This window comes from Diospyros lotus, chromosome 8 (genome assembly GCF_014633365.1).
Source record: "Diospyros lotus cultivar Yz01 chromosome 8, ASM1463336v1, whole genome shotgun sequence".
Lineage (NCBI taxonomy): Eukaryota > Viridiplantae > Streptophyta > Magnoliopsida > Ericales > Ebenaceae > Diospyros > Diospyros lotus.
In genome coordinates, this window is record NC_068345.1 from 41904221 (window position 1) to 41923602 (window position 19382).

At 36.1% G+C, this 19382-nt stretch overlaps 1 protein-coding gene across 3 annotated transcripts; it reads right to left on the bottom strand.

Annotated features, from left to right (window-relative positions):
• Positions 1 to 150: 150 nt before the first annotated feature.
• Positions 151 to 15298, bottom strand: LOC127808498 (phosphatidate cytidylyltransferase 1-like). 3 transcript variants are annotated; one of them, XM_052347068.1, is made up of 14 exons: positions 15100 to 15298; positions 14760 to 15009; positions 14413 to 14464; positions 10026 to 10162; positions 9467 to 9720; positions 8944 to 9095; positions 8583 to 8724; positions 6230 to 6386; positions 5604 to 5651; positions 5416 to 5502; positions 3466 to 3594; positions 3328 to 3384; positions 644 to 727; positions 151 to 555 (listed from the first exon to the last, which is right to left on the bottom strand). In XM_052347068.1, exons 4-14 carry the CDS (start codon positions 10095 to 10097, stop codon positions 466 to 468), a joined length of 1272 nt encoding a protein of 423 aa, XP_052203028.1. In that variant the 5' UTR covers positions 10098 to 10162; positions 14413 to 14464; positions 14760 to 15009; positions 15100 to 15298; the 3' UTR covers positions 151 to 465. The 3 variants fall into 3 exon arrangements, with proteins under 3 accessions (XP_052203028.1, XP_052203029.1, XP_052203027.1); XM_052347069.1 differs by lacking the exon at positions 15100 to 15298 and having other exon boundaries at positions 14760 to 15079; XM_052347067.1 differs by lacking the exons at positions 14760 to 15009; positions 15100 to 15298 and adding an exon at positions 14574 to 14736.
• Positions 15299 to 19382: the final 4084 nt, after the last annotated feature.

The window sequence follows — 19382 nt, forward strand, 5'->3', positions numbered from 1 at the left end:
CATGCTAAAATCCAGGCATTCTCCAGAAAGGCCTGCTTCAAGACTCACATCATGGCCCAGTGGAACGTGAGGTCATGGCCAGCCAAAACCTACTTCGATTCTACATTCGCCCACCAGGGTCCAGATATAGTTTTCGAGCCTCCATTCATGTTATTTTGAAGTAATTCAATTACCAGGCCCAATTTCATGCAATTCACATATCTACTACTAGCCAAAAAAACATGAAATCAAATGCGCACAAAAAAGGGAAGCTGTGCGCGCGTGGCACAAGGGGAGGTGTGGAGATGTGCAGTGGAAATTTTATGCATACAATGGGTGACCGCGCGCTGTACAAAGGGTGCACTAAAAGAACAGTGCCAGCCAAACAACATTCATTGCAGACGAGGCAACACTTAAATTGCCATCACCACCCAATAAAATAACGCATTAGAGAGCACAAGCACAGATGACTGGTAATTCTTGCGGTCAATACTGTTCAATATGCCCATCGTGGATGATCTGCCCAAGCTTCATGTACAGAGCTCGCAGCTCCTCGAAAGTTAGGTTCATCAATACCTATATCACATAGCCACCATTAACAAAACTCATCCTATTGGTTAAATCTGAGTGATAACACGATTTGTAAATACGAACAGAATCTCACCTGGTCTAAAATCATCTCTACTGAAAAACTTTGTGGCACAACAAACGACTGATGATAGATGTACGCAAAGACAGCCATCACCATCTGGCATTAAACAGGTAAAAATTAAGCATGTTTCCACACCAACGCATGTACAACTATTTTGGGAAATCCCTCCAATTATAGTGGCCTTCTAATTCTAGTAAACAAGTTTAAAGGCAAAGCATTACCCATTATTTTAACCTTAAAGAGTCGATGTCAAAATTTCCTACATGGCACGTCCATTACTCTCACTCAAGCGGGAAACAGCTAAAGTAGAACATTTCTATCTTGCTTCTAGTTACACTCCATACCCGAACCATCGAGGCACTCTGATGCGAATCCCTCAGCTTGGCAGGTGGATCTCCACTCAACTGTCATGTAGTCCTATTTCTTCGAAGCAGGACTCCATGCATGTTCTTCCTATGCCTAAGATCCCCACCTCAAATGGTGTATCCAAAAGGTAAAGCTATCTTGCTAGCCTAGGTCAGGATAAACTGAACCACTTGAGTTGGGTGTTGCAGTAATGGAGCACCCAATAAACCCTCCGGGATGGTTTGGAGGTGCACAGAATACATGGTTTATCACCTAGAGTGAAGTGTTCGTCCAAGCATTACCTCCCCTTTCACCATTTAAACTTTTATATCCCACAGATTTGCACAATCGACTGTCCTCACCCATAAAATTTCTCAAGCATCTGATTCAAGTCGAGGGATCAATTGGAGCAAGTTCACAATGCATTGAGACTATGCATAGGCCAACACATTGAAACTCCAAAAATACATGACCTAAGAAGCAAACACTCTGATGAAACGCGCTGACAAATCATGTCAGACATGCTTCTTGGACACGAAACTCGCTGGACTCTTTCAAATACTTCCACGTGTCCAATTAATTTCTAACTTCTGTACAATTCGACAGTTCGCAGGAACTTTGGGGACACCCACGTCCGCCATTAATGTTGTCTATTGGCTTAAACCAATAACAATAAGCTAAAAATCAATTATGAAATAAGTGTAAAAAAAATTTATACCTCCCTTGCCTAATAACTTTAACAATCTTAAATTCAAAAGAATCGAACAAAGGATTAATATATATTAATACTTTCTAATAATACTAGCTCTAGTTACGTAGGATATAAGCTATTTTATGCACAGAATATAAGCTTAAATAACTAGATAGCGTACTTTTAAAAATTCATCTTTAGATATTTATTCATAAAGCACCTTTTGTTATAGAGAGGGAAATGCTACTCTGATCTTTTGAAGCTGAAAACTTAGTAAGACTAAAGGTGTAGCCCATGCTATGCACGGTAAGAAAAAAAAGTAAAAAATTTAAATGAAGGTTTGTTGGGTGGTGATTGTCAATTGTAGTTCAATTTTTTTTTGGCAAAGTTTAAATTTAGTTCAGATTTGAAGTAGTGGTAAAATTAAGTTAATTACAACTTGAAGGTAATGAGTTCAAACCTTGTTGATAAAATTCATTTTTGTTTTTTAAAACAAAAGATATAGAGGATATTTGAAACTTCACTTTATTGACAAGACTTCATAACAACAGATTGCCATGTTTGCTTATATAATAAGAATAGATAACAAGCTCATTATTGGTTATCAAAAGGGTTGAACAATATAGAATTGACAAAGAAGCCTAACTACTAGAATGACGACGACAACCACCAACACTCAATCTCACTGGATGGGGTTGCCTATGTGAATTCTAACATTTAAAATATCCCTATATATATATATATATATACACACATTTCTCAACCTCTTTCGCTACAAATTTTTTCCATTTATCCACATCCCTTAACTTATAACAGTCGCATTTCTGAATTACATTCTATATATTTGACTTTTAGTTGTTCAACTTTAATTAAACCCAATATTCTAAATTGCCCTTCCACAACTCAAGGCTTCATGTTTTCTTTTACTTCAACCACCACCAATACAATGGCATTTGTAAATAACAGACATCAAGGCTCCTCTTTGGATGGGTGCTTAGTAAAATTTATCAATCACTAAAGCAAAGAGTTAAAAGACTCAGTGCAGATCATTGCAGATCTTTGATATTATACAATTGTGATCGTAAAAGCCACAATATCTCCTCTACAAGTCCTAACACATCTTTCTATTTTGTAAGAAATGTATTTATAGCTTGTTTGTGGGCAACACAATTTCCCTTCATCTCTACAACCCTCCACAAGACTTCTCTAACTACTCAGATATTTTTAAAAGTCAAATAGATGCCATGCGTAAATCAATCTATTTATTTCTAAGCCTTTCCATCAAACACCTAAACAACAATATAGCTTCCATCATCAACCTACTAGGCATGAACCTAAACTGGTTTTGAAGACCTTAGTTTCTTCACTTAACCTTTGCTCAATCAATCTCTCCCAAGAGGATGTGTTTATGTATATGTATCCAACTTGGTGAAAACCAAATTTACAAGGAAACAAGACATGAAATAATTTCTAATCTCCTAAAACTAAAATCATACAATTTTAATCTTCTCAAGTGAGCTCAATCACTCCACTTGTTTCTTTCTTTTCTTTTATTATGATATCATTCCTACAACTATTGTTACAATTATTTTGTTATTCCATTTGAAAATACATTCAATCCCCTTTAATACAGAAATTTACAACCGTTTTGATAGCTTACCTGGCAATCCATTCTATCAGTAATTCCCCCGTGCCCAGGGATACTGTCCCCAAAATCCTGGAAAAAGAAAGGAACAATTAATAACAGTAACAACCAATTTGTTTCAGCTTATTTATTTGCTGTTGATAAAAACTACACCTTAATCTTGAAAGCTCTTTTGAAACCACTAGCAAAAAAGCCTCCAAAAGGTGCTATTATTGATGCAAATAGACCTAGCAACAATGCATGCCATTGAACAGGTAGAACTTGGACCTCCCCACATGGAAACTGCACAAGTAAATGATAAATGGTAAATCATTAGTTTCCACAGATAAATATATTTTCCAAAGCTTAAAAAAAAAAAAAGGATGTACAGAAAAGGAAACTATACATAGGAATCTCATAAAAACTCCGTAGAGTTCAAATGTGAACAAGCAAGCATAAACATGAGTATAAAAGATGAAGCTCCTAACTGGTTGGGCCAACACTCTAACCCTCAAAAAATAATAGTACAGAGTAATAAAAGACACATAATGCATGCAATCAACTAAGCTTACCTGTATTCTTTATTACCCACATAATGGCCGGTTTCATGTAGAGTAGAAAAGTAATAAAAGACATGGAGAATTTGTTAAATGCCTTTTTTAATGGATAGAAACAAATATGGAAAAGACTAAGCAAGGGATATGCAGTCAATAGAACATGAAGCTTTGGGTTTAAAACAAATTGCTAATAGAAGTGCTATATCCATCATCAGATATGTTTCTAACATTATTACTGTAAAAATGCTTTTAAGTTTGTGTTTGATCGTGTGGAGCTTATGTTTGGGCCCCTTCCTGCAAAAAGCACTTGCCTACAGGCAGCTCCCAAAATGTTTTATGGCAGCATAGGAAAAGATTTATCATTTATTGGGAATGAATTTTACTAAATTCTTATCAGCTTAGGTCTTTGCATACACTACCCTAGTGTGAGCTTGTGGATAAATGTTTTTAATCACATCATGTGCAGTGGCATTATATTTGGACTGGATGAGATTGAGATGCAAGGGGAAATCTTTCCAAAGTATGTCTCCAAAGATTGGTGTTTCCAACTTGCAAATCATATATGGAAAAACATGTTTGTCAAATCAATGGATGCCAGGACCCATGAATAAATTTTCAGGGCACTAAAATATTCAAAATTTTCCAACTAGATTGAGATGTGTTGGAATAAATTTCAATTTGACTTGGAAATAATCTAATCTAGAATTTCCCCTAAATGAAGAGAGGAATGCAGGAAACATGTAGGGTGATTTAAACACTCTTTTTGTGTCTTATTCTTTGAGTTCTCTTTATTGATAGCCCGGCAAGGTGACATGTAAAGTTCCTACTGTATTATATTTAAGTTTCGGAGAAAAAATTTCCTTCCACCAAACAACAGAAAGGACAACCTTCAAAAAACTAGCAATCAATAATCATTACTACCGTGGTTGTGTTATCATTGTTATTGTATTATGACAAAACTATATCAATCATTACAACCAAGGAGTGTCGTTAGTACATTGTTGTCATTTCTATACTACATCATTAGTAACAAAAACACAAGGCACTCCATATCAGGTCTAAGTATGTAGTACATAAGCTTGCAGAAATAATCTCCACATGACTTATTGAATTACTTTAATTATTCAAACTTCTATCTCAACTTAAATTCCAAGTTAACAAAGCAATTGGAATCTGGAGCAGCATGGAATTCATTCAAAGATACGATGTCATTTTCTTTTGACTTTTGCTGAGAAAAGATACAATGTCATTGGTTAACCCTAACATATTAAAAATGTTAATGTCACCCAGAGCACAATTCCACAACTGTCAATCAAAGAAATCACCTAGGATGACATGAAGAGACAGAATTCTAGGTTTGAAATGCATTGCGAACAGGGAAGCATGGAACTTGTAAGAAGGTTATCCAAATGTGAAGGTTAATAGTTAAATGAAGAATGTCTCGAAGTGAGAGTGGAAACATGGAGAAATATCCTGTTCTATGAGCATAGAAATTTCAGTCATGGAAACCAAATTGATGGTGAAAATTTGTTGTGCAATTTTCCATACCCAATAAGTGTCAACTTACCCACTTAGTAATCCACCCTGGCAGCATAAAATACTCTGGTTTAAACAATGGGCCCGGATCGCAGTGAAGCCAACCAGTCGACAAATCCTGTATATATTTTCACCACAGGGAGATGGAGATTAGCTTTTCCAAGTTTCAGAGCTGGGCCTTCTGTACAAGAATATTATGACAACGGTTATAAATTTCACCTTCCTCGGACATGTTAGCCACTCATAGCGACCCATAATATTAGCAAGCTGTGAAAGGAAATTGTATCAGTTCCATACTGGAGACTTCATAAACAAATACACTTCTGAATCTGCTGCATCTTCGTTAAGAACTAGCATGAATTGCATACACCTTTCACTGAGTTTTATGCTGTTTGGAAAGAAATTGTGAAAAATGGTCACAAGTACTGCACAAAGAAATCAGACCTTGTTTAATTCCTCACAACAAAAACTTGTGGTTAGATTTGGATCGAAGTACCAGGTGGTGGAAAAATGAAAGGGCTTCTTCCCCCCCCCCCCCCCCCCTCCTCTTTTCTACTTAGGGATTCAGAGAGGTAAAGGGCCTATAAAACTTGGTTATCTACAGAGTTGGAAGGTTATAAAAAGTTAGGGCAATTCAATAAGACTTGATTTATGAGAGAGAGAGAGAGAGACAAGAGTTTCTCACTGCTAACTTCATTTCCCTTTTTTTTTTTTTTTTTTTGGTATAGATAACAATATATAAAACACAACAAATAATTAAAAAAAAAAAAAGCCTTTTGGGGGAGAGGGGGCAGGCTCTATAAAGGATTCTCATTGCCAACTTAAATGAAAAAACGACTGCTCACCACAAATCCTGATATAATAGTTGTAACAGATGCTCCAATGAAACCCTCCCAAGTTTTCTTTGGAGATAACTTGATCAAAGGGGTTCTTCCAAAGAAGAACCCAAAGAAATAAGCAGCAATATCATTGATAACAATAAGTGATGCAGGAAGAAGGAACCTGTGTGCAAAACAAATGATCTTTACTTATTCCATGTAAGAGTAAATTGTAAACAACCATAAAGGAAGCAAGAAGAAAGGGATAAAACAACATAAAATACAACAAAGAGATCTAACATGCCAATAAGTCATAGTGCATAGTCACTAATTGCTCATTCAAGACAAAAGAGAAAATTATTGTTAGGTATTACCAAGAACCTGAGACAACATAAAAAGCCATTATCAGTATTTCTGCAGTGATAATCAAATAACTTTTCTAATCCAGTTGCCTTATGTGCTTCTTTTCTTTCTCTGCTTTGCCCTTTCTCCTTTTCTTTTTTATTTTCATTAATATATAATTTATGTACTTAGAAGTCTTATATAAGGATATAGTTGTAACATTCATCATTATGTTTATTAATACTACAAATTGAGATCTAAATGGTTGTCTAATACTACACTATTCTGTATTAATGTGCTACCAAAACGTTGTGATCCATTGTAGCTGTATGAAGTTGTTAAAATACCATTTATTTTTCACACAATTTTTTTGTCTCTGCTAGACCACAATCATATTATGCATGGGCTGCAATTGTACAGAAGTCATACACGGTTAGTTTATTGGCAAAAATAGGACACCAAGGTTGTACCTTCCTCTTGCAATCACCCAAGTGAAATCAAATTCTCAGATGACCACCTCACACATCCTCACACGTGACTTCTTTTCAATCCATGATGCCTACATTCTGAGGATCTCACTGGCACATGGACTCACTGTAAATTGACCAATTTACAGACTTGCCTCAGCTAGATCTTTCTATTGATGGTGTTTTTGGGCTGTTGAGCACTCAGCTGATATCTATTGCTTAATCTAAACATTCCCAAGCTTTATCCATTAAGTTTTTAGCTTTCAGTTGCACAAAGATGTTAATTTAAGACTACTTTTTTGTTTTTTAGTAAGACATGTCTATTGGGAGTAACGAGACCAGAATGTAGTAAGCTTAAAAGGGTCTGTCAAGAGTTGAATATGTTTTCCCACGAGGATTGATGCATTGTGAGCAATGCACCAATAGATGTAGGCAAAGAGATAGTCTACATGATATCAATTTGATCCCCCAAGTTCATAAATGTATTTTTGTGGGCTATCCTTAGTCCGAAAGGGTATGTTGCATTCTTACAATCTACAAATTCTTTACTTCTGTCAATGTTAAGTTTTTAAATCTAACAAGTTCTTATGGAACCAAATACCAAAGTTGTAGCAGAGAAAACTGATTTATTGAGCGGTCCAAGTAAATATTTAAGACTAGTTGTAAAACTGAAAATTTGACTATTCTAGACCAAATATGATTGCCACAAGCATGGGTTCTGTTAGTTCTTTAGATTCACAGCATGCAAGTCATTAAGATGTTCATATTGCATTTTGAGATATCTCAAGGTACACTGAATAAATTGCATACTACACAGATTTAAGTTTAGACAAATGAAAATTGGGCACATTTCCCATCTTGCAGGAAGTCTATCACAAGGTATTGCATCTCCATTGGAGGTAATTTAATATCATGGAAGAGTAAAAACTGAGTACTAGCTTGATCTAAATCTTAAATTCAAGAAACAACCGTGGCATATAGCACAAGTGAGTTGACATGGCTAAAACACATTAATACTCAAGCAGCAGTTGCAGATCACTTCCAATCTCATATTCCATGAAAAGCTTAGTGCATTGAGGTTGACTATCACTTCATTTTCCATAAGGTGTCATAAAATTTTACTAAAACTACTTATATGAATTCAAAACATCAGATTATTCATTATAATTTGTTCAACAAACTGTAGGAGGAACTAGGGTGAATTCTATTAGTAACAAGCTTGAAACAATGCTCTAGTTTGAGAGAATGTTAATAGGTATTTGTGTATCTAGGTGTATTACATAAGGATAAAGCTATAATATACATGTACTAACTATAAAAAATTTTGTTTGCATATTCGTATGTGTGTGTAGGCCACCGTAACTTGAATGAAATAAGACTGTGCTCCTTACAAAAGAGAGCATACTACCGTAGCCTCATTGCTTTCTAATCTAATAATTAAATAAATTTAAGAAACAAGGCAAGGGCAGATAAGTGCTGGAAGAAAGCTCTAATATATGGTTTAGATGGGTGGCAAATAGATAGTCTACATGATAGAGAAAAAAAAACAGAGGGTTTGGTAGATATGTTACCAGAAAATTCCTTCAAATATGTTTGCTACAGTGAATGAGGATTGTGTGAACACCACGATTAGAATCATATGTGTCCATGCATATTGGCCAAATTGATACTTGTACATCTTCTTCTTCAGAGTAAGAATGAACCACATAAAACCTGAGTCCAGTTGTAAGGCATTACAAATAATATGTCAGGATAGTAGCATATGGAAGAAAATCCTTTCAGAAAATGATTGAAATTCCATACAATGAAATTCCTTTTTTTTTTTTGCAAAACAATGTTATCTACAATCAAGATACAAATCTACAGAAAGCAACTTAAAAGATAAGATTCGTCAAACTTAAAGCAGAAGAATAAACATAATGATAAACTCACCTGCAATATACAAGAAATAACAGGTAACCATGTGATACTTGATAAAACAGCTTACGATATGATACAAGAATTTGTCAGAAGTAACAGTGTTGACAAGACGTTGGCTAAGAATGCGACCATATACGAACAGCATAGCAGTGAAGAAAAAGTGCCTGGAAGCATAAAGTTGATAAATGAACACACAAGGAAAATAAGCTGACAGATGTATTGCAATTAACTCTCTAGGAAACCAGGATAGATTTAGTGGATGTTCAGGAAATCCCAGAAAGGAGGGTAGACAAGATTAAGCTGACTGTTGAAAGATACAAAATGTTTGGTAAAAGTTGTACTGTTGAATCAAATTTTCTAATTCAAAGAACTGATGCCTATTGTACTTAAAGATGAACAGAAGATCATACTAATCTCAACCAGATGTAATTTTAAAAAAGGTTCATTAGCTGGCCAATCATTCAACTAAAAGCTTCCTCCTAGAATAGAAAACTTCAGCTGAGTTTAATTTCCGTGAGAATCTGGCCTAACATACCAATTCAAAAGCCTAAATCCTGGGAGATGTCTATCTTCACGTGCTCTTCTGAGTAAATTGAACAGCTCTCTTGCCATAAAAATTTGGATAACAACCACCATGGCCCAAATATAAAGATGACCCATGTAGATTATGAGCACAAATCCCCCAATCATCCATATGGATGAATATACACGAGTCAACATTGATTTGTATTTGTTCTGATCATTAACAAGTAAATGTCTTCCATTTTCCTTGCCAACCTCTGGAATAACCTGATAGCCAAAAGAGTAAAAGACAAAAAAGTTAATCCTAACACTCAGAAGAAGCTAAAAAACTCTTTCAAAATTTTATCCATTCTCATATCCTATTTGTAACCAGAAAAAAAAAAAAGTTTAAAATACATCCTACCACACACTCTTCTCCTGCCCAACAAGATAGATCATAGTTTGTCTTAGTTGGTATTATGATTGAGTTTTGCAACACGAAGCAGTGAAAAAGAGTTAATATTTGCAACCAAAGAAAAAGTTCACTACAAGAAATTGTGAACGATAGATTAATGCAAAACCAAGTTACCAACCTCATTTGTGCGTCTACGATGCCGAAGCCGTCCAGGAGCTGCTGCTGGGTTGCTGCCATGATCCTTCTGCATGGCCTTTTGATTTACTTTTTACTTAGTAAACAAGAGAAAAAAGCATATGTCTGCACACACAGACCCTGAAACATGTAAACAACCAAAAATAATGTGAGGGCGGCAAAAGATACCATTAATCCCAATGTGAATTGGGGAAAATAAGCAATTGACAAGTCAAATGAACAATGAAGGGAGTAAAAATCCTAATGCCATTAAAAAAAAAAAAAAAGTGTCCCCCACTCCAAGTGCATGAGGCTCCCCATTTTGTGAGCATCAAGGCAGGGTAGCAATTATATACAACCTAATGCTTCTTTTGCAAAGAGGTTATCTCCACAACCCAAACCTATGACCTTCCAGTCACAAAGGAGAAACTTTACTATTCCTACCAAGGCTCACCCTCATAAAATATATATATATATATAAATATTGTGTAAAGGTGCTGATACTGCAAACTGCCACACCAATGACCACATCATCAATTGCACCTTAGCCTAACTAAGTTAGGGTTGGTGGCATGGCATTCATAATGTCAATTGACCTCTAAAAGTCACATTGACAATACAAATCTATGCAAAAGTACAATGTGGCAAGATTTTACAACGGATGTCCATCCTAATGTAACCCTCTAGTGAGGGAATGATAAAATAAAGTTTCAACACCATCTTCATATGACAATGTTTGATAAGATGGTGGTGAATGAAGATAATTGACATGGATGTATTCCATTACATAGTCGATACTACGAAACCAACTTGTATTACATGGAAACACAACAATTAACAACATTAAAAAATTATCAATTTTAAACAAAGCCAATCAGTATCGAGACAACATAATTTACTGGTTGAGGAACCTGTGGAGCTAACAGAACCGATAGCACATAAGTCATCCCCCATAGGCAAGCAACAGTATCATATAAACTATAGGCATTAATGCGTAAGTGAGCTCAGAGATAACTAAGCAATTTATTCCAGACTTGCACATCTAAACACATCAACTTAATTACCTGTGGTAATTTGAACATTCTTCACCCATTCACCCAATACAAAGAAGATTTTGACAGATATATATACACCACACTTAACCATTCCCCCCCCCAAAAAAAAAACCCACCCCCTCTTTCACTCAGTTTACATACTTTATGTTTTTTTTTTTGGCTCAGTCAGCTTATATACTTCTTACCTTCATCATCATTGAACCCTTTGCTCATGGACCATGTACACCTTGCTGGTGCATCAAGGGACTAGTAATTGCAACTAATTAACATCCATTCATTATACCATTATACTGCTTGGGAAGTGGGCAGCTGGAAATATTGATGTTATTGCTTTGACACCAGTACTTAAGGATTTCAGTAACAGAGCATAAAGTTCATAAGAGCATGGTTTTCTCTTGGCAGATTCACATGACAAAACAAGTTACTTAGCCAAATTGTTTCACGGCTTCACTTGTAATATAGTAACCACAAATGGTCTATGTAATAGCCAACCATACCTATTGAGATTGAGGCTTGACATGTTTTAATGGCCTATGTAAGTGTGCAATTTGTTTTTACACATTTCAGAGATCTTCCAGAAGCAGCGTAGGGAAAGAAAAGGAAAACCGGCCCATGATATATCTTGCAATGCTAAGAATCAAATGAAAAATTCCAATGGTTATAATGAAAAAGCATAGGATGATCTTATCCATGGCAAACAGCAAAATGCTAAAGAAAAATTCATGGCCACAGCGAAGAAAAATTTGGAAAAAAGAAAAGGAGATCTCTATAGGAATTTGTACATAATTATTCTAGGAAGTCAAAGAGGGAAATAATATCCCTGTGATTGCCATTGATATGAGAAACGGAAGGCAATCAATCAAGGAATTCTTGCCTAAATAACACTTCTCATTTTATTTTGCATTCAGTCATTATCTTTTATATGGCTTTCAAGGACATTATTGTTAGCTACCTCCAAGATAATTATAAAACATCCTTCTGCCATTGTTCAGTGTGCTGAACCTGTGTGTGCTTCGCAACCATCTTTTGAGCACTCAATTCATGGCCTTTTAGGCCCTAAACTATGACAATTATTGGGAAAGCAACAACTTCCTGGGACTGTGAAACTTATCAAAGGTCGATTGACTGAGACATGTCTCAGATCTCACATATCTTGCAATTCACTTTGCTTATAACAATGGAGATATCACCAGGACCAGGGTCTGTGGTCTTCCTGTTTTCAGTTTTCCAAATAAATATATAGCATGATATAATCTTTAGTTTTCAACAATTTTTTTTTTAAATGTCAGTGATTATATAGCTTCTACCTCTCAAATCGAACCTCAATTTGTTGAGTGGTTGCCTTAAAACATTTTTCTTTTGAAATACTTTTGTTCCGTGCACTCTCAACCCTTACACCTCTTTGTAGCGTAGTTCTTAGAACTAGACCTATCACCGAAATGGCCAGGGTACTAGTTTAGTGGTTTACTAGTTCAACCAATGGTTCACTGGTCAAATCGCCAGTTTAGAAATTTATGTATTAAGTACAATAATGTCACTGTTCCAAGTTATATTAATATATTATTGGTAATAATTAACATTCAAAAAATATTAAATACAGAAAAGAATCAATCGCCAATTACATGTTCAAATTTCATAATTACAACCTAATTAAAAAACACAAAAGGCTAAGTTAGACATTTAAATCTCATCATCACAATACATGCAAATAGTTTAATTTATAATACAGGTAATATAGGAAAAACTATGGCTGGATGGAGATGTTCTTTAGCAAGAAAGAGACTAGGGATTGTTTAAACCTTGCTTTGCTTTGTTAGAAAAAAAAAGAGTTAAAAAGCAAAGGAAGGCTAGAAAGGTCATTTTGCATGGTGGACAAATTTGGATGGACTGTTTCATCGCCATACTTATCATCATCTATTTGGATAAAAATTAACATCAGCAAGTTTATTTGGTTTTACCAGTTCACAAAAACTGACTGGTTTTGACCAATTTATGCGCATCTCGGATCTTTTTCCCTGAACCACATCGACTTGGTGATTATCAGTCTAACCAGTTGGCTGGTTCAGTCCCAGTTTAATCTATACTTCACAGAGCTTTAGAGAAGGAAAGAAAAGTTTCAGAAAATGTACTGGAACAGCCAGGAAAAAGATAACAGACTTCCTGCTTTAGAATACTCACTGGCATGTCATGTAGGAAATTTTTTTCCTCTTTGCCTTTTCTTGTAGAAAAGATAAAAGATTCTACAACTCAAAACTGCTTATGTTCTGAGTGGAAAAGGATTGAAAAAGTTGTCTGAATATCTAAAGTTTAAGGTAAAGAATAATGATATTATTTGCAAATTGAGTGGCAGAATTCATGGGCCAACCAGGCAGAATCCCAACATGCCCTTGTTTTGGTTTTAACAATCCCCTGCCAGGCCATGAATTTGGCTGCCCAACTAGGTAAATATACCAGTGTTCTAAGGTAAAATGTGTTTAAACTAAAAGAAACTATAACTCAATATTTTAATAAACCCAGCCATTAGTGTGGAATTGTAAATTCATTTTCAAAAGATTACCTAAGTTAGCTAATGGGCGAGTTTTTACAATTATCAAACAATAAAAACTTTGGGAAATTCAAGCAATGACAATTTTTGCAACTTCAGTTCTCTCTTATGGACTGTATGTTCTGCAAGATCAATTCTTAGAACAGGCGGGTAAAACCACCTAAAAGGAGACAATCTCCGCATCGCACAAATGTAACTCAATCACTGAAAATTTGATAAGGATGGCTTGATCATCCTTAATAACAATGATATCTTTAATTTGCATAATTTCCCAACAACCAGAACAATATCTTCCAGTTCAAGGTAATGATTATACAAATAGATTACCATCTTAAAACAGTTAAACTAATCCAGGGAGGAATAGAGTAACAGAGTAGTTGGACAAGATGATGAATTAGAAATAAGCAATTTTAAGTTGGAATCTCCCCAAGCTTGGCCAAAGCAAATGAGTAAATGATGTCATTGTGTACCAAAAAGAAGACGGGAATTGGATTTCCCAATCCCAATCAGGTAAAAACTCATCAACAAAACCCCATCCTCTTGTGGAACTTTTATCAAACACCCGGCCTCAGTTGCGAGCCACTCATCCAAGACTACAAGCCTTACGTTATCTTTAAATCGATAGCTTACCAAAGTCTCGCGCCCTAGCCTTTAGGAAGAGTGCCATCACACCACACCACATCATAAGCATATACACGTCTATAACACACGCATAAACATATCTAGAAAACTAAAAGTAAGTCAAGTTCAAAACGTAAAACACTATCGAGAAAAGAAGAAGTGGTTCTTACCTCTCAAATCTTAACAACTCCTGAAGAAACCCTCGCTTTTCGAAATTTGAATCTGCAAATAATTCAAGACCACGACAACAATTAGCGCGCACACATATATATAATACAAATTGATAAGTACACGGATATATATACGGTGAGACATAAGGAAATGCAGAGACTTTGAGTTGAGCAGTCACACTGGAAGCTTGAGCGACAGAGAGAAGAGGGAAGGAACGAGAGGCTTGGAGAGAGGCAGAGAGAGAGAGAGAGAGAGGGGGGGGGAAGGGTTTTTGAAAACGAAAATAAGTAAATAAGATTGGATTGTTTGATTGATTGATTCTGTTGTGATAAATGATGTGCGTTACCGACTGTTACGAAAGGCGCGTAAGATTCACGCCAGGCCGATGGCCACTACACGTATGGAGAGAGAGAGAGAGAGAGAGAGAGAGAGAGAGAGCGAAACTCCAATTATTGTTTCTCTAACAGCGGCGTCATGTCATGCGACGTGGGAACGAAACTTCAAACGTCCACTCCCACTTCCACTTCCAGCTTTCTTGCGGTTGCTTGGCTTCTTCTTCTGAACTGAATCTGATGATTTTAGGATTCTCTTGATCTCTGCGACATCAAGAGCCAAAGAGCAGTAGTAAATATGAAGTGAAGGGATCCATTTGTGCGAAGAGTAAGAGATAAGGACACGCAACGCACAGAACATGATGCCATATATGCAACTGAATCTGTATGGCTGGGTGATTCGCTAGCCATCTTCGCACCCTTGGAATCTGCTTCCTTTGGTTTGCTTAATGCTTATGCCTCGTGTACGTATGGGAATGGCTACCAGTTTCTCAGCATTTGACAAACACACACTCCCTTCAGGAAAGCACTGAACTGGAGTGACATGCTAGTCTCTGTCTCTGTCTCTGTCTAAAATAAATAAGAATACGCTGTGATTTGAATGCTAATTTGGCTCGGGCCGGATCCAATGGTCTTGAATATTTTATTTTTTCGGAGCAAGAGGGTGACCCAAATTGTTCTGGATACAACTGGGTGGGTTAAGACTTTCTAAGAGATAAGGGCCATGAACAAAGTGGATTATTTAGTTGCATCGGCTGGACACATTTGTTATTTAAAATATTTTAAAAAAGCCCTCTCTTAGAAGTCAACGACTCAACATATAGCCAGATCTTTTTAAAATTATTTCAGACTATTTTTTTTAAAGGGATACTATCATACTACACTCTTATTTTAATTGATTTATTAGTGAATTGGTGCAACTATTTCAAATAGATGTAACATTACTTAATTAGAAGTGATTATTCATCTATTCTATTACAAATAATTACTAGGCCTAAAACTAAATGAAGAAAAAAGAAAAGATAAATTATACCCAAACCTTGCAGATACAAGACATTTGCAACAAATATTTATAGTGCTAACAACTAATATTTTAAAAATATAATAAATTTATTCACATTCAAAGTCACATATCATATTCTTCTAATATTATTAATTTTTCCAACAAGTGAATGTATAAAATACCTTTGTACCTTATCAAAAAAGTCGTGTGATACTCTAAACTTTTAAAACGTTCCTCAATTTAAAAAAAATGAAACTATTAATCAGGAATATTTTTTGATAAAGTACAAAAATATTTTTATATCTTGCAGATATGAGACATATTGCAACAAAAACCCATTTAATCTAAAATGTCTTTGAAAATTCCTATGATTTTCTTTATCCTTCTATCCCTTTATATCAATTATAGTGCTAACAAGTAATATTTTTAAAAATATAATGAATTTATTCACATTCAAAGTCACATACCACATAAGTTTGACATTATTAAGTTGAAAAATGCTATTTGTACATAAAGGGAAGTACAAAATGCTTTACAGGGGTGATATATCACGATATTTTGACATCAAATTATCGAGATATATCGTGATATATGTTCATCCCCTTCTCTCTCTCTCCCCTCCCTCTCCCTCCTTCCATCGCCGCTACAATCGACCACCCACTGTCGTTCTTCGCCTCAGCTGCCTCGCCTACTCTCGCCATCGCCTCCCCTCGCCGCCTCTCACGGTCTGTCACCCCTGCTGCCTCGGTCTGTCACCCCTGCTGTTTCGTCCCATCGCCTCGCCCTGTCACCTTTGCTGCCTCATCGCGTCGTCTCACCTCGTCTTGTCGCCGACGGTGTGAGAGGGAGAGCGAGAGAGACACAGAGGAAGAAAGATGGTATTGTAGGGGCAAAATAGGTCATTTAGGTCATTTATTATCGGGGTAAAATGGGTATTTCATTTCCCTACATAATCTCTCTTATGTACAAATAACATGACTCTATTAATTTTCCTAACAAAAGAACATTAGTTACTTGTTTTAGAAGCTACAAATGAAAGAGTTTAGGGAACTTCCCTTGAAAGAATGTGTAATAACTGACTGAAGAGTATTAAAGATGAATGGGGCTAAGTCATTTGTTGAAACTGTGAGATGTAAAAATATATTGGAAGGGGAGTGTTTTGCTTAGAGAAAAGCACGAGCAACAGTAAACGAAACGGAAATAAGAATGTCGGCTTGAGTAATGCAAACATTGGCAATAATCCAATATCCTGAAAATCTAAAGGTTTCTCTACAAGATTCATCCATAGAATATAAGTCTTGTCTAAAATCAAGCCAAAAGATTCATCCATAGAATATAAGTCTTGTCTAAAATCAAGCCAAAAGGTGTAATTCATTACAATAGTAAAAATGTCGTTGATCCTATTGATGACAATTGAAAACTAGCTAGGCAGCTTGGAAGATGCATCTTTGGTGCAATGACCCATGCAAGTGCTGTCTGTGCATGATGTACAATCACAACACAACAAATCATGAAGAAAATTAAGAGGGAATAATAATAATAAAAAAAAAAAATTAAGATACTGAATCAAGTAATCCCCGTTGCTTTTTCATATCAATTCCTAATTAACTGAAATGCTGAAGATAACAATTTGTCCTGCTCCTGCATAGGGGGATCCTTTCTGTCCATTGTTTTCATCCCCATTTTTGGTCCAAAGTGGGAATTGATCAGTTACTAATTCCTTGGCTTAATTACTTAATTATATAACAGCAGCTAGCTAGGTGGAGTAAGTGCCCCCCCAAGGGTGCTTTGTCCTCTTTTATATCCAGAATCATGAATATATATATATCCTCAGTGTAAGTGTGAGTGAATGCTGATCATTATCTTCACATATAGATCCTAGATCCCATGCACTGATTATATATATATATATATATATTATAATCAAATGATGATAATAACTATGCCATCACTGGCTCACCGCCGAATTGTGTTCTTCCTTTAGACATCTCCGTCGAGAAATTATCTTTATAATCCCCCGAAGAATACGGCCGGGTTAAACCCATTTCCCATATTGCTTCTTCATCCACAAGCAAAGCTCTGATGGATTGATCATTCTTTTTCCAAGGATCAAACAAGATGGGCTCAAGTCTCTGCTGCCACAGGCCATCGACCCCAAGGCCACAGCCTAAACAAGCGGAGCAGCTTTCGGGTTCACACACATCAACCATAGATCATCACTTGATCAAGCCTGCAGATTATTATAGCTCGATGACGATCAAAGTGGAGAAGGACCATTCAACTACTCTAAGGGAGTGTCTCTTGGCTTCACCAGGGCCTTGTCAAAGCATCAATGGAACAGCTGAAATTCACATTAACATCAGACAGTTGCCCAAAAAGATGTACCCGACTTCTCCGGAACTGCCTGCAGATCAATTCTTTACCCCGAAAACTAGTTTTTTCTCGCCAGAAGATGGGTTATCTTCCGGGAGACTTGGGAGGATTGACGAAGAAGACAACTCGGTTACGTCGGCAAGTAGATCCAGCCAAAGTGGGAAGGTGTCGAAGAGGGTGAGTTTCACTGAGGGGGCTGATATTATCATATTTTACACACCGGAGGATACATTTACTGAAGACTGATCAATTAGCTAGCGGCACTCTTTCTAGCAAGCTAGCTGAATCTTCTTCTACATTTTCTTCCCGAGTATTTTCTCTCCATAGATTGAAGTTTTCTGTTCTCGAGTGGGGGGAAGGAAAAGATTTAATTCGATAGAAACTCCTCATTCACTTTCCACAAGAGGACTCAAGATCATATTGAACTTGAGGCAATGGTACATAAAACTCATATATGATTGTTTCTGTAAATTGGATGTGCTGCTTCGTGAACCAAATTCTCAATGTATTAGCCGGAGAGTTGCCTTTCACTAATTAATTAACAACAAAATCTGGGTGAAATATATGCACTTTCAAGAGCAATTAGCTTGTTCCTCTCCAATAATAAGCTTTCTCTGAATCAACTTCAGGGGGGCGACGAGGATGAAGAAGGATCTACAATTGAGACAACCAGTTGGGTTTGTCTTATTAATGTTTCTCAATCATATATATTATCCGTTGCTTTAAACAAATGGGCATAGTTTCCTAGCCTACTGGTCCAGTGCTAAATATGCATGTCAGAAGACGAAAGGCCAATAAAACAAAGAAAATCCCAAAAGTTTACAACTAAAAAGGGTTATAATTAAGGTATAACTAAAGCAAAACGAACATATATGTAATTACTACCACACAACCAACCGACGCTATGTTTGGTGAAAAACAAAACAAGCGAAGGAAAAGCTTTCGAAAATATCTACGTTTTAATTGTTCTAAAAGAAGTTCTCTCTCTCTCTCTCTCTCTCTCTCAATGAACGAACAGCAATATCAAATATTGAGTAATTTACATTATCCCTTTTGTTTCTTTCCCTTCACTCCCTCCAAGATCGTCAATTTTTAGACGGGTGACCCCATGTGATATTTCCCATTTCTTTTGCCTTCACTTGTTTATTTCTCCATTTCTCGCAAGGCTTTGGCACCACGTCCTCGTGTGATTCCCACTGGTATTTAACTAGAAGATATATATTGTTATGAAGGTCAGGTACACAGCAAAAATAAATAAAAT

Bases quoted from the DNA above. Each gene is read 5' to 3' on its own strand.
- LOC127808498 (XM_052347068.1), bottom strand. From the start codon at position 10,097: ATGCAGAAGGATCATGGCAGCAACCCAGCAGCAGCTCCTGGACGGCTT. The intron at 5,652-6,229 runs GTGAGCAGTCGT...TTCCTTTCACAG, and splicing joins CTATTATATCAGGATTTGTG to CTTGCTAATATTATGGGTCG. The intron at 3,595-5,415 runs GTAAGTTGACAC...TTACTTGTGCAG, and splicing joins CAGGGTGGATTACTAAGTGG to TTTCCATGTGGGGAGGTCCA.